This window comes from Schistocerca nitens, chromosome 2 (assembly GCF_023898315.1).
Source record: "Schistocerca nitens isolate TAMUIC-IGC-003100 chromosome 2, iqSchNite1.1, whole genome shotgun sequence".
In the NCBI taxonomy this organism is placed as follows: Eukaryota; Metazoa; Arthropoda; class Insecta; order Orthoptera; family Acrididae; genus Schistocerca; species Schistocerca nitens.
In genome coordinates, this window is record NC_064615.1 from 318,637,000 (window position 1) to 318,651,510 (window position 14,511).

Sequence of the window (14,511 nt, forward strand, 5' to 3'; positions counted from 1 at the left end):
AATTGACCTCATGGGGAAAGTTCCAGAAGTCAACAAACATAAATCAATGTATAATAGTCAGCACCGACTATCACACCCTGTATGCTGATATTACAGGTGTGCTGACTGTATGGAGTGTAGCCATGTATGGAAGTGAAACATGGACGATAACCAGTTTGGACAAGAAGAGAATAGAAGCTTTCGAAATGTGGTGCTACAGAAGAATGCTGAAGATAAGGTGGGTAGATCACGTAACTAATGAGGAGGTATTGAATAGGATTGGGGAGAAGAGAAGTTTGTGGCACAACTTGACTAGAAGAAGGGATCGGTTGGTGGGACATATTTTGAGGCATCAAGGGATCACAAATTTAGCATTGGAGGGCAGCGTGGAGGGTAAAAATCGTAGAGGGAGACCAAGAGATGAATACACTAAGCAGGTTCAGAAGGATGTAGGTTGCAGTAGGTACTGGGAGATGAAGAAGCTTGCACAGGATAGAGTAGCATGGAGAGCTGCATCAAACCAGTCTCGGGACTGAAGACCACAACAACAACAATGACTGCTGAAGCTCCAGAAATTGTAAATTTCTTATAGAAGACATCATTTTGAAATGTGAAGTACCCCGTGTGACCTCTGATTGTGGAAAAGATTTCCAGTCAAGACTAGTATCAGAGATAATTTCATGTTGTGACATCGCTGACAGGATGACAACTGCCTACCATCCATAGATAAACGGCATCACAGGATACTTTAATAAGTCATTGGTAGATATGCTCTTCACGTATATTGATTCAAAACAGAGCAATTTGGATACTATAATATTCATTATGACAGTCACGTACAACACTGCAACGTAAGACACTACAAGCTTCACACCATTCTTTCTGCTCTATGGTCAAGAGGCTAAAATGACAGTAGGTACACTGTTCCCAGTCCAACAGGATGATACTCAGGATGACTATATGAAACACATCATCAGGATTGAAACAGAATGCAACTGGTTTGCGTATGGACCCTGAACACCCAGTAGAAAGACCAAGGGCACTTTAATACAAAGTGCCAGCCAATAAGATGCAGCCCCAGAGACTTGGTAAGGATTTTTATCCCTGTGTGGGAAGTAGGTCTATCATAATAGTTACTAAAAGTACTATTTTGGGCTGTATCATATCCATCACTTGCTAGACATCACATATAAAGTTGAGGATTATGACTCTTCATAAAGAGGGTAAAAGTGCAGACACATTGTCCACATCCTCCATATGAAGTCCTAATACAGTCCAGAGGTGCAGATGGATGATGAAAGGTTCAAGAAAACTAAAGACTCATTCAACAATCGCGAAGATTTAAGGGGAGTGGCTACTATCGATGCTCATCATAGTGAAGAGGATTTAACAACACGAAGATCTGCCAGTGCCATCATATAGAGGACCACTGATGAGATCCAGATCCAAGGTGCTGTAGTCAGCTCCAGTGAGAGCTTTTGTAACAGTGGGTCACAATTTCTCGAGAAGAGGGAACAGTGCCATGAGCCGTGGTGCATGCAGTGTAGTGTAGCAGTTAGTGTCACTGCCTGGCATACTGTGGATCCCCTGTTCAAACCCTACAACTAAGCAATTATTTGTTGTTTAGTGTTTATCATACATCATATGTTAGTACATTCTGGACAATTATATGTTTGTATAAATATAAGCATTCTGGATTATTCAATGTTTGTATATACAGCTGCACTCTCCATCCAGGAAGTCTCTGCATTCCAGATGCCTGTTCGTGTTTGTAATAAATGTGCTTTCTGTGCTAAGTGTACTGCAGGGTGGTTAAAGTGCAGTCACTCACAGAGGTCCAGTGTGGGCCAAAAGTATCATGTGGCAGTGAAACTCAGTAGATATTCTAATGCGTTAATGCAGAGCCACTTTATGGGGGGGAGGGGGGGGGGATTAATTCCCGTTTTGGCTATCAGGTGCTAATCTTGAGCTGTGAATTCAAGAGACACACATACGGTGAAACCCCTATTTATGTTTTCGTGTGGTTCTGAACTAAAAAATGCAAAATTTAGGAAAATGTTAAAAACACCAAAAATATAAGGAAAAACACATGTAATTGGCATATAAGATAAAAAATCACAATCCTCTCCAGTACTATGTATAAAATCTGTCTAAGTAAAGAAAATAAAATGTACACTACAATATTTATGCAGTAATTTGTGGTAATGAATTTCATCAATTCTGGAAACATCACAGATGTGTAACAGCAAGTAAAAACTCACCAAGAAATTGTAATTGGTTATCTGAGGACAAGGTCATCAAGCTGTTTTCTGACATGCTATGACTACAAATTATACTTTCAAAACATGCATATTTGAGAGATCATCTTTTGTGCTCACCCAGAAAAAGCAAAAACTGAATACATTGAATTAAACCAAAAACATCACAGCAGTTAAGTAGTTAAACCATAAGCATAAATGTGGACATCTGCTTAATGACATACTTTGTTACTGTTGTTGCTATTGTTTAATGCTTTTCTTATGAGCTGCACTTCATGTGCTCACGACCATTAAAGTGTTATTTTGGGCTTGATGAGAGAAACAGAGGTGTAAAAAAATGAGTTAAATTCCCCAGTTGACATTACAAGCTTATTAGAAGTCGGCTCAGTGAATTTCTATATACTCTGTAAAATTTAAACTTGAAAGAAAACTCAGGTGCTACAGTTTCGCCTCATGCCCTCTGTCACTGCTCCCAGTCTTTACGATCAACAGTTTGTGTTGGGTGCAGTGCAAAGTATACACATGAGTAGTATATGCGTTTGTTGTTGCATCTGGATCATGTCAGATTTTAACATGAAAGTCTTTAAAATGTGCTATCACAAATCTTTTGTTCTATTTCTGTGTGACATCTCTGTCGTAGCACATCATCTGAGTGAAAAGTATATTTTCAGCGCTTCACAAAATGCTTTCACCCCTACTTGCACTCTCGTCGCAGAAGCGCCATTACCTCTCTCCACACATTCAGTAAGCGAGTTCATTTTTACATGTTTTAGTGTGGTGTGGTGGCTGCACTGTCTATTGGGTGATATAACAAGTCACCAGCCAATAAGAGTTTACTAGGCAGAAATGGGCAACACTTAATCGATTATGACTGAGAATATTCTTCAACACTCAACATTTGAATTTAAAAGGTTAACGACTGATTTCGTTGCTGAATACAGTACATTGGAAATACGTGATGAGACTGAATTATAAGTGTCACAAGGAAAGGTGGTGGCTGGGCCCCTTTATCATGTGTTGACTTGATCTGGAATACTTTGTGTCAATTGTCTTGTTTTTCCATTACCACTGCAACCTAGCAGTAGTTGTATCATAATTTTGTGGTGAATCTAAATGTTGAAAGTTGTGTTGGCAACACCAATCCTGGGTTACGTCAGCATTTCCCCTCTCACATCTCCCCTCTCCACAATGGCCTAAAATATTCCCTTAACTCTTCCACCAAGCAAGGTGCGAACCACCTGTATTTTGTGCCACGTATAACTCTGTCAGTCACATAAAATGTCAGTAGGAAGAAAATGGGACAAAGTGAGTAAGAACTTAGAATTGAGATTAACCTTACTAGGAAGAAATATAAAAAGGGGGAATTTTTAGCATTGATCTTGTGGGATATTCACATGGGCTATGAATTTATGGTGTAGAATCGCAAAAAGCGTAAAGTCGGAGAATGTAAAATCGAAGTTCCACTGTAGAAATGTTTCCAAATAGAACAGGATGTGGGCAGAAAATGTCAAACAAGTGATAAATGTTGATTTTATTATTAACCATCGCTTACAAAGTTTGTTCACTATAATCACTGGAGATGTCAGTATACAGTGCCAGATTTGCACCTGGTGGCCAAAATTAGAACCTTTTTTCCCCAGTATATATAAATCCATTCCACACTAACACATTAGCATTTCTACCAAGTTTCACTGCCATATGATGCATGTAGCTGACACTTGACCTCTGTGAGTAGCTGCACTTTAATTATAACCACTTGGTATTTCATTGATGACTCTGTTTTCAGATTTGGTCTTGATTGCGGTTACGGCATGACAATATGACAGTGACTGAATTTTTGAAAGGATTACATTTTAAAATTCAACCATTTTGGAAGACAACTCCTTTGAATAAAGTTAAATTTTTAATTACACAGTTTTCAGAAAAGATAAGGTCCTGCGTAGAAAGATGAGAGTGAGGGCTATGTCAGTCATAAAACAAACAACTATTTGCAAGACCACAATTGCATGTATGTGTAGTTCTAGTGAATTGTTGATTTACATGTGGCTTTAGTGAATTTTTAATTAAGGGTATTTTGTTAAAGAAAATGTTTCACCATGAACTATCTAGATTGTTATCAGAAACCTGCAAACTCTACACTGAATGATACAATTTGGATAAGAATTTGGACATTTCATATTTACATAGTATCTGTATTACATAAGGAAGAGGGAGCAGAGAAAAAGAAGAAAAAGTTGTATTTACATTAGGAGGGGTGTTATAGCAAATGGAATCATTTTACATAGCTTCCTGAAGAGGGACAGCAGCCTTTTCAGTAGTTGCAGGGGCAACAGTCTAGATGATTGACTCATCTGGCCTTGTAACACCAACCAAAATGGCCTTGCTGTGCTGGTACTGCGAACGGCCGAAAGCAAGGGGAAACTACAGCCGTAAATTTTCCCGAGGGCATGCAGCTGTACTGTATGATTAATTGAGGATGGTATCCTGTTGGGTAAAATATTCCGGAGGTAAAATAGTCCCCCATTCAGATCTCCGGGCGAGGACCACTCAAGAGGACGTCATTGTCAGGAGAAAGAAAACTGGCATTCTACGGATCAGAGCGTGGAATGTCAGATCCCTTAATCGGGCAGGTTGGTTAGAAAATTTAAAAAGGAAAATAGATAGGTTAAAGTTAGATATAGTGGGAATTAATGAAGTTTGGTGGCAGGAGGAACAAGACTTTTGGTCAGGTGAATACAGGGTTATAAATACAAAATCAAATAGTGGTAATGCAGGAGTAGTTTTAATAATGAATAAAAAAAATAGTAGTACAGGTAAGCTACTACAAACAGCATAGTGAACACATTATTGTGGCCAAGATAGACATGAAGCCCACGCCTACTACAGTTTATATGCCAACTAGCTCTGCAGATGATGAAGAAATTGATGAAATGTGTGATGAGATAAAAGAAATTATTCAGGTAGTGAAGGGAGACGAAAATTTAATAGTCATGGGTGACTGGAATTCGAGAGTAGGAAAAGGGAGAGAAGGAAATATAGTATGTGAATATGGATTGGGGGTAAGAAATGAAAGAGGAAGCCGTCTGGTAGAATTTTACACAGAGCACAACTTAATCATAGCTAGCACTTGGTTCAAGAATCATAAAAGAAGGTTCTATACGTGGAAGAAGCCTGGAGATACTGACAGGTTTTAGATAGATTATATAATGGTAAGACAGATATTTAGGAACCAGGTTTTAAATTGTAAGACATTTCTAGGGGCAGATGTGGACTCTGACCACAATCTATTGGTTAAGAACTGTAGATTAAAACTGAAGAAACTGCAAAAAGGTGGGAATTTAAGGAGATGGGACCTGGATAAACTGACTAAACCAGAGGATGTACAGAGTTTCAGGGAGAGCATAAGGGAACAATTTACAGGAATGGGGGAAAGAAATGTAGTAGAAGAAGAATGGGTAGCTTTGAGGGATGAATTAGTGAAGGCAGCAGAGGATCAAGTAGGTAAAAAGACGAGGGCTAGTAGAAATCCTTGGGTAACAGAAGAAATATTGAATTTAATTGATGAAAGGAGAAAATATAAAAATACAGTAAATGAAGCAGACAAAAAGGAATACAGAAGTCTCAAAAATGAGATCGACAGGAAGTGCAAAATGGCTAAGCAGGGATGGCTAGAGGACAAATGTAAGGATGTAGAGGCTTATCTCACTAGGGTAAGGTAGATACTGCCTACAGAAAAATTAAAGAGACCTTTGGGGAAAAGAGAACCACTTGCATGAATATCACGAGCTCAGATGGAATACCAGTTCTAAGAAAAGAAGGGAAAGCAGAAAGGTGGAAGGAGTATATAGAGGGCCCATACAAGGGCGATGTACTTGAGGACAATATTATGGAAATGGAAGAGGATGTAGATGAAGATGAAATCGGAGATATGATACTGCGTGAAGAGTTTGACAGAGCACTGAAAGACCTGAGTCGAAACAAGGCCCCGGGAGTAGACAGCATTCCATTAGAACTACTAACAGCCTTGGGAGAGCCAGTCCTGACAAAACTCTACCATCTGGTGAGCAAAATGTATGAGACAGGCGAAATACCCTCAGACTTCAAGAAGAATATAATAATTCCAATCCGAAAGAAAGCAGGTGTTGACAGGTGTGAAAATTACCGAACAATCAGTTTAATAAGTCACAGCTGCAAAATATTAACTCGAATTCTTTACAGAAAAATGGAAAGTCTGGTAGAGACTGACCTCGGGGAAGATCAGTTTGGATTCCGTAGAAATATTGGATCATATGAGGCAACACTGACCCTACGACTTGTTTTAGAAAATAGATTAAGGAAAGGCAAACCTACGTTTCTAGCATTTGTAGACTTAGAGAAAGCTTTTGACAATGTTGACTGGAATACTCTCTTTCAAATTCTAAAGGTGGCAGGGGTAAAATACAGGGAGCGAAAGGCTATTTACAATTTGTACAGAAACCAGATGGCAGTTATGAGTCGAGGGGCATGAAAGGGAAGCAGTGGCTGGGAAAGGAGTGAGACAGGGTTGTAGCCTGTCTCGGATGTTATTCAATCTGTATATTGAGCAAGCAGTAAAGGAAACAAAAGAAAAATTCGGAGTAGGTATTAAAATTCATGGAGAAGAAGTAAAAACTTTGAGGTTCGCCAATGACATTGTAATTCTGTCAGAGACAGCAAAGGACTTGGAAGAGCAGTTGAACGGAATGGACAGTGTCTTGAAAGGAGGATATATTATGAACATCAACAAAAGCAAAACGAGGATAATTGAATATAGTCGAATTAAGTCGGGTGATGCTGAGGGGATTAGATTAGGAAATGAGACACTTAAAGTAGTAAAGGAGTTTTGCTATTTAGGGAGCAAAATAACTGATGATGGTCGAAGTAGAGAGGATATAAAATGTAGACTGGCAATGGAAAGGAAATCGTTTCTGAAGAAGAGAAATTTGTTAACATAGAGTATAGATTTAAGTGTCAGGAAGTCGTTTCTGAAAGTATTGGTATGGAGTGTAGCCATGTATGGAAGTGAAACATGGACGATAACCAGTTTGGACAAGAAGAGAATAGAAGCTTTTGAAATGTGGTGCTACAGAAGAATGCTGAAGATAAGGTGGGTAGATCACGTAACTAATGAGGAGGTATTGAATAGGATTGGGGAGAAGAGACGTTTGTGGCACAACTTGACTAGAAGAAGGGATCGGTTGGTAGGACATGTTCTGAGGCATCAAGGGAATACCTTTTTAGTATTGGAGGGCAGCGTGGAGGGTAAAAATCGTAGAGGGAGACAAAGAGATGAATACACTAAGCAGATTCATAGGGATGTAGGTTGCAGTAGGTACTGGGAGATGAAGAAGCTTGCACCGGATAGAGTAGCATGGAGAGCTGCATCAAACCAGTTTCAGGACTGAAGACCACAACAACAACAACATTTAAAGCTTCAGCATCCCTTTTTAATCCATATAGTGTGTCATATGAGTTGTCCACTAATTACATTTTATTCAAGAACTGTACAAAAGTTGCAGTTCAGTGACAAAGTACAATATGCATAATAGATAAGAGTTTCTTATCACAGAACCAGAAATTTTGCCAGAGAGAAAGTTTATTAATTCTTATTGAAGAATGTTGTAGATGTGCATCCATAGAAAGGGAAGGAAATGCTATTATGTTAGTAGTAACTAACTTGATGAAATTAGTAATTAACAGTGGTCCATGGGTGCAGACTCTTATTTAGAATTTGTTTCCTTCATTAATATGTTATGATGCTGTTATATAACGTAAGTAGTTGTAAATGATTTATACCTTCTCTAGATTCTTCTTCACAGTTTCGGTTTATTGGTAGGAACCTGAAAAAAATCACTTTTGCAATATATTCAAATATAGTAGCAAATTTTAACTCAAAAAACAAAAATGCGAATTTACATCATATATCAAACAATTGAAAATCCAGGATGGAATGTAACAGTATTATGAAATGGAAAGTTGCTACTCACCATATAGTGGAGATGCTGAGTCACAGATAGGCACAACAAAAAGACTGTGACAAATAAAGCTTTCAGCCAGTAAGGCCTTTGTCAAAAATAGATGACAGATACACATGTACAGACACTCACGCAAACAACTGACACGTATATCTGCAGTCTCAGGCAACTGAAACCACACTGCCAGTCAGTTTCAGTTGCCTGAGACTGCAGTTGTATGTGTGAGTCGCATTTGCGGGAACGTGTGTGTGTGTGTGTGTGAGAGAGAGAGAGAGAGAGAGAGAGATCTATTTTTGACAAAGGCGTTACTGGCCAAAAGCTTTATTTATGAGTCTTTAAGTTGTGCCTATCTGTAACTCAGCATCTCCGCAATAAGGTAACAAGTTTCCTTTACATAATAAATGCTGTTTCATAGCGTATTGTTTCCCTATGAAATATTTTATTGGAGATAGTTTAAAATAGTTATTTTCTACATATAAATACCAGAAAAGTAACTAATTCTTGGTTACTTGGATTGCACAATTTGGAAAGAGAAGATCATTAAAAACGTTGTGGAAGTTTTAGGTGGGGTGTTTTGCACTATGGTCTCGTAAGATACTGGTAGAAGTTGGACCTTAACTACCTCGTTTACAACATTGCCATCCTCAGCAAGCAACAGCATGATAGCCATTACCTAGTGCTTTGAGTACTCTGCTTTGCTTTGTGTGTAGCTCATTGTTCCATTGTTCTTATTTTGAAATGAGCGAAGAGACTAATCCTGGTCTGCCTTGGCATTAGAATGTGTGTCTCAGGACACCCAAAGGGATAGGGATCCATGTGTCAATTCTGCTACACAAAAAACACAAAACACCAGTGTAGGTTTGAACACATGGGACCAAATTAAATAGAAATCTCCATGGTCATGGAACGAGTCAATACATGAAATTATAACACGATAGTAGAAACAGATGAAATGAAATATAAAAAACATATTCAGGCGACAAGTCGTAAGTTTAAATAAAGAAAATCAACAATGTAACACTGGAATTTGCTTAATTTTTTAGCTCTTCCAGGAGCTCCTCGACAGAATAGAAGGAGTGAGCCATGAGGAAACTCTTCAGTTTAGACTTAAAGACTTTGGGCTGCTGCTAAGATTTTTGAGTTCTTGTGGTAGCTTATTGAAAATGGATGCAGCAGAATACTGCACTCCTTTCTGCAGAAGAGTCAAGGAAGTGCATTCCACATACAGATTTGATTTCTGCCTAGTATTAACTGAGTGAAAGCTGCTAATTCTTGGGAATAGGCTAATATTGCTAACAACAAACGACATTAAAGAAAATATATACTGTGAGGGCAATGTCAGAATTCCCAGACTATTGAATAGGGGTCGACAAGAGGTTCTCGAACTTACACCACGTATCGCTCAAACAGCCCGTTTTTGAGCCAAAAATACCCTTTTTGAATCAGAAGAATTACCCCAAAAAATAATACCGTACGACATAAGCGTATGAAAATATGCGAAGTAGACTACTTTTCGTGTTGAACTGTCACTTATTTCAGATACTGTTCTAATGTAAATAAAGCAGCATTTAGTTTCTGAACAAGATCCTGGACATGGGCTTTCCACAACAGCTTACTATCTATGCCTGTGGACTTCTGCTACATTGTAGTATCCTCACTATAGTGACCACACCAAGTTTTCGTGTAAAGTATGAATAGAGATATTTTCAGTTCTACTTTCAGTCAAACCATCTTGTTGGTTCTGTCTGTATTGTTCTCAAGTGTGGGTGACACAGCCACAATATGCAAATCCAGGCTTATATGCTATATATGCAAAATCAGGGGGTTGGAAAAGAAAGAGAATGTCGAGAAACGTCTCAAATCGGAGTAGGATTCTGTTCACCAGTAAGAAAATGCTGCTGCTTCTCAACGGAGGCTATCATTTCACTCAAAGAGCTTTCATTTTAAGTGATACAGACTGTTTATTCTCTGTTTCATTATTTTATCTCCAATAACGGTATTTTCTTTTTCTTTTGCAGTCAGTTTCGTCTTCAGGAACGTAGTGTAGCAAAATTTTATATTTATACATCTGGATGCTTTTTACACCAAAAATAGATGCTAACTCCTCCAAAAATAGATGCTAATTTTGCCAGAGATATGTGCTAATTTTATCCAAAATAGGTAGTATACTTTCAGGTTCCTACAGACTGCAATCCCCTATTTTTTTAACCTTATATTTCCCAGAATGCTAATTCGCTAATTTCACCAAAAATAGATGCTAATTTTGTCCAAAATAGGTAGGACATTTTCAGGTTCCTATAGACTGCAAACTTCTACTTTTTTAACCATATATTTCCCAGAATTTCTAGGTAATTTGTAAATATTCTCTACAGATTGTTGTCATTACAGCATGCAATGATACTTCCACATCCATGGATCGTTGGCTGTCACGTCTGGAGTCATCTAACTGGATGTCACACATCAAGGATACACTAAATTGTGCCTGTCTAGTTGCACAGTGTCTTGATCAGGTACAGTAACTGCTTATCTATGTAGACTCAAGAAACAGTTTTGTATGTACAGTCATTGGATACTTGTACAATAGAACAGGAACTGAAAGATAATGTGGATTTTATTTTGAAGTTACATCTAAGGAAGCTTTACTGTGGATGAAGAATTAATTGATATGTCGTGGGCTTGAATAATGTTAGTTTATAAGTATGGTTCAGCAAGAGCAATGTGTTCACAAAGTTCATACACTTTCAATGCCCTAAGTGTAGAAACATTGTACCTGTTGTATAGTCTTCCTCTCACTTCTTTCATTTGCACAGCTTAAGTTATGTGGTTTTCTCACTTTAAATCACTTCAAATCAGCTCTAGATATTTGAAAGTTGAAGGCCATGACCCTTCTGCGACAGTGTAAACAAACAATATCAGATCTTTTACACTGGCATGAATACCTCTCAAGTCAATAGTATAAGCACTGTCTAAAAAAGTTAGTACCACAATGGGATTATGTTACTAAAATGCTCAACACTTTAAAATATATTTTTTATTCTGAAAATCATTTTAGTTTTTAGTCAATAACTAATACTCTAATTTTTCCCTCACAGGAAGGAGCTTCTGTACTTGTTCATGGTTCTGAAGGGATGGATGCAACCTTATTAGTTACTTCATTGGCACAAGTAATTCTTAATCCTGATTGCCGGACAGTGCGAGGGTATGTGTTTAGTACTATGATTGATGCTATATTCTCCATTTCATGATTGCAACAGAACTCTTCATTTTTGTTACTGAATAAAAATGTGCTAAAAGGTTCTTATTTTTTAATTCAGCATTCAGTTCGATAATTTTTTTAAACCTGACATGAGTGGAAGCTGATAACAGAAAACTTTACTTATCAGTGCTAAAATTGTGACTGGCTATTAACAATAGGATATCTTGAGCACATAATATGATACCATTTGTGGAGGAATAGAAGTGTACAGAAACATAATGAGGGGTATTAATAAAACATTCAGAAGCCACGGGAAAAGAAATAAAATAAGTACATCAGGAAAGAACATTAGGCGAAGAAAGGGAAAGCGTGAAATGGATTCAGATTCATATTTAGGTTAGGCTGGAAGGATTGAGCAATATTCTGAGAGTTAATATCACTGGTCACTGTGAATAAAAATGTAAAAATGTTATCAACGTTTGATTTGTTCTAAAAGAGTATCAAGGTTTTCAAGTACTTTAATGTAAACATTATTTTTGAAGTATGTCTTCATAGATTAACAACAATGGTTAATACTATTAACACTCTGCCAGTCTAAATTAAGATGGTATGTCCATGTGAAACGAAAAGAAGAAACCAGGATAGCCACGAAATGTCTTAAAATCATTCTAACTGGGAAAAGGCATGTTGGTTGCCAAAGGGATCCACGAGGAAGAGCTGTACAGGGATAGAAAAAGTTGGAAGATGCTCATCAAACACTTGGGAAACTGGAGCTGCAACCTGGTGGTGGTGGTGGTGGTGGTGGTGGTGGTGGTGATTATTAATCCTACTAAAAAAGTGAAATATTAAGTAGTGGATTTGAGCAAGATGTTCATTTGAAGCCACTTTAACTTCAGGTAAAGCAGAGCAGATGCCCTTTGTTAACACTTTGAGGACTGGGCACTTATGTGTAGTTCAATTTGCTGATATTGTGCTTTTTCATAGTTTTCTCCGAATTCTGTATTTTTTTTCAGAATTTCAGTCCTGTTAATGAAAGTATCGCTATCAAAATCACAATCCATCAGTATCTGCATAACTACATAACAGCTCAGAATTTTTACACACACACACACACACACACACACAAAAGTATAATTTGTGGTGCTAAATTAAATGATGAGAAATTACAGTTTGGAACAATTGCATGGTGTGATGAAAATTTGTAGTGTTAATAAAAAATCATATAATTTTCATTTAAACACCATCAGTCCCTGTTTGTAGCTTTTATTATTTATTTTAATTTTATAAAACACATACCTCTGGTAGTTCTTACCTGTTATTTTTGCAATTATCTCCCTTGTTTCTACCACATTCTTCAGTAGTGCCACTACCTTTACCTCCCTCTCAGAAAATAGGAAGGGAGACAAGGGTTTAATATATCATTGATGATGAGGTGCTGTTGTATTCCTGTTTCTCTGCTTGCTGTATACAATGTCTCACCAATTTCCTTCTCCTAACCTTCCATTCCCACACTCTTCAGCTTGGACTACCATCGACTCTAGTTACAATATGGCATCGTAGCTATATGCAAGTGTCTGTGTCTTTAAACCATCTGCTCAGAACAAAAAACAAGTGTTGACTTGCAACTCTCCAATCATCTGAAGTTTATGATGCTGTCTACTAATTAGCACTTCTGCTTAAGAAGAGTTGTGTGTTTCGTTTCCATTGGGACCTTTCTATTACCATATGGATCTCTTTCAGTTGATCAGAAATTATTAATTTAAATAATCATAAGTAAAACTAAGAATTCTTAGCTTTTTATTTACTGTTGTTGTACAGAAAAACAGATTTGTTCTGTATAAAAGTGAGTATTGTGTCTTTTCTTCTATCACTATTGTTGGTGGGGTCAAGTCATTGCTGCCACCATATCACTATTCATACTAATCTTGTATTGTATTGCCAATTGTGAAATACTGGTTTTCCTTTTATTGCAGGTTAGAAGCACTGATAGAAAGGGAATGGCTGCAAGCTGGTTATCCGTTCACAGTCCGTCACAGCAAATCCTGCTATGCAGCTAACAGTAGCAGTCGCACTAAAGGGCATGCACCAACATTTCTACTGTTCCTAGACTGTGTATGGCAAGTGCATCAGCAATTTCCATGTAGTTTTGAGTTCAGTCCTTACTTTCTCATCATGCTCTTTGAGCACTCATACTCATCACAATTTGGTAAGTACTAATGAAACTTCTTGCTATAGAAAACACTTTTCTTCATCAGACAGCAATTCTACCAACTGAAGATGAGAGTTAAATTAAAATTCATTGGCAACTGGCTTTTCCAAGGCAAAAATTATGTAGTTTTATTATCCACATGGAAGTCACATTTTATGTAACCAAACCCTCGTAAAGAAAGGCATGCCAAGGCAGAGAAGTAGAAGAGAGCAAACATAGGTAATATTGATATAGCAACCTAAGTAATGACGTGGAAGTAAGAAACATTGCTATATCCTCACCCATCACACATACAAACTGATCCATAGCATTGCCATACACACATTAATAGTGCAGTCCTATGCCAAGTTGTTCATGGGCTATTTTGAGAAATCCTTTGTAGTTGTCATTAAGTTGGTAAAAATCCACTGATGGCATCTCTGTAACCTAGATCCAGAGGAAGGACACATTATCTTTGCTCATTCAAAATCTTAATACCTTTCTTTTCCATTCATTTCACTTTGTTCATCTTGCTGTAGGTTGTGTTCCACCTCACAAATGTTTCAATATGAAATTCTCTCTTCACATCAAACCTTCTAATCTCTCCCAGCTTTCTAATTACCTATGAAAGCTGCATCTCTAGTAACAAAGAGCTTTTCACCCAGTATGCTGAAGATATTACTAAGGCCTTCACAGAGTAAAACTACCGTCCTACACCATTTCCAGATACTGATGTTCTGTGCCTTATCTCCACATGCACACTCCAGTTACGTCACACCTACTGACCAACCATAAAGGTGTTTGCAAAGTAATTGGTCATTAGTTGGAATGTTGGCTACGGCTTCATGTTCACAGACTCTGGGACATACGCAACAGCTGAAACGCACTGTGACCAAA

At 37.7% G+C, this 14,511-nt stretch overlaps 1 protein-coding gene across 1 annotated transcript in view; it reads left to right on the plus strand.

Annotated features, from left to right (window-relative positions):
- The window catches only part of LOC126236097 (myotubularin-related protein 9), a 118,540-nt gene that overhangs the window by 82,070 nt on the left and 21,959 nt on the right, over positions 1–14,511 (plus strand). Inside the window, exons 8-10 of the mRNA XM_049945165.1 lie at positions 10,619–10,740; positions 11,323–11,429; positions 13,400–13,632. Of these exons, the coding sequence (XP_049801122.1) occupies positions 10,619–10,740; positions 11,323–11,429; positions 13,400–13,632 (462 nt within the window). The remainder of the gene's footprint in view (positions 1–10,618; positions 10,741–11,322; positions 11,430–13,399; positions 13,633–14,511) is intronic.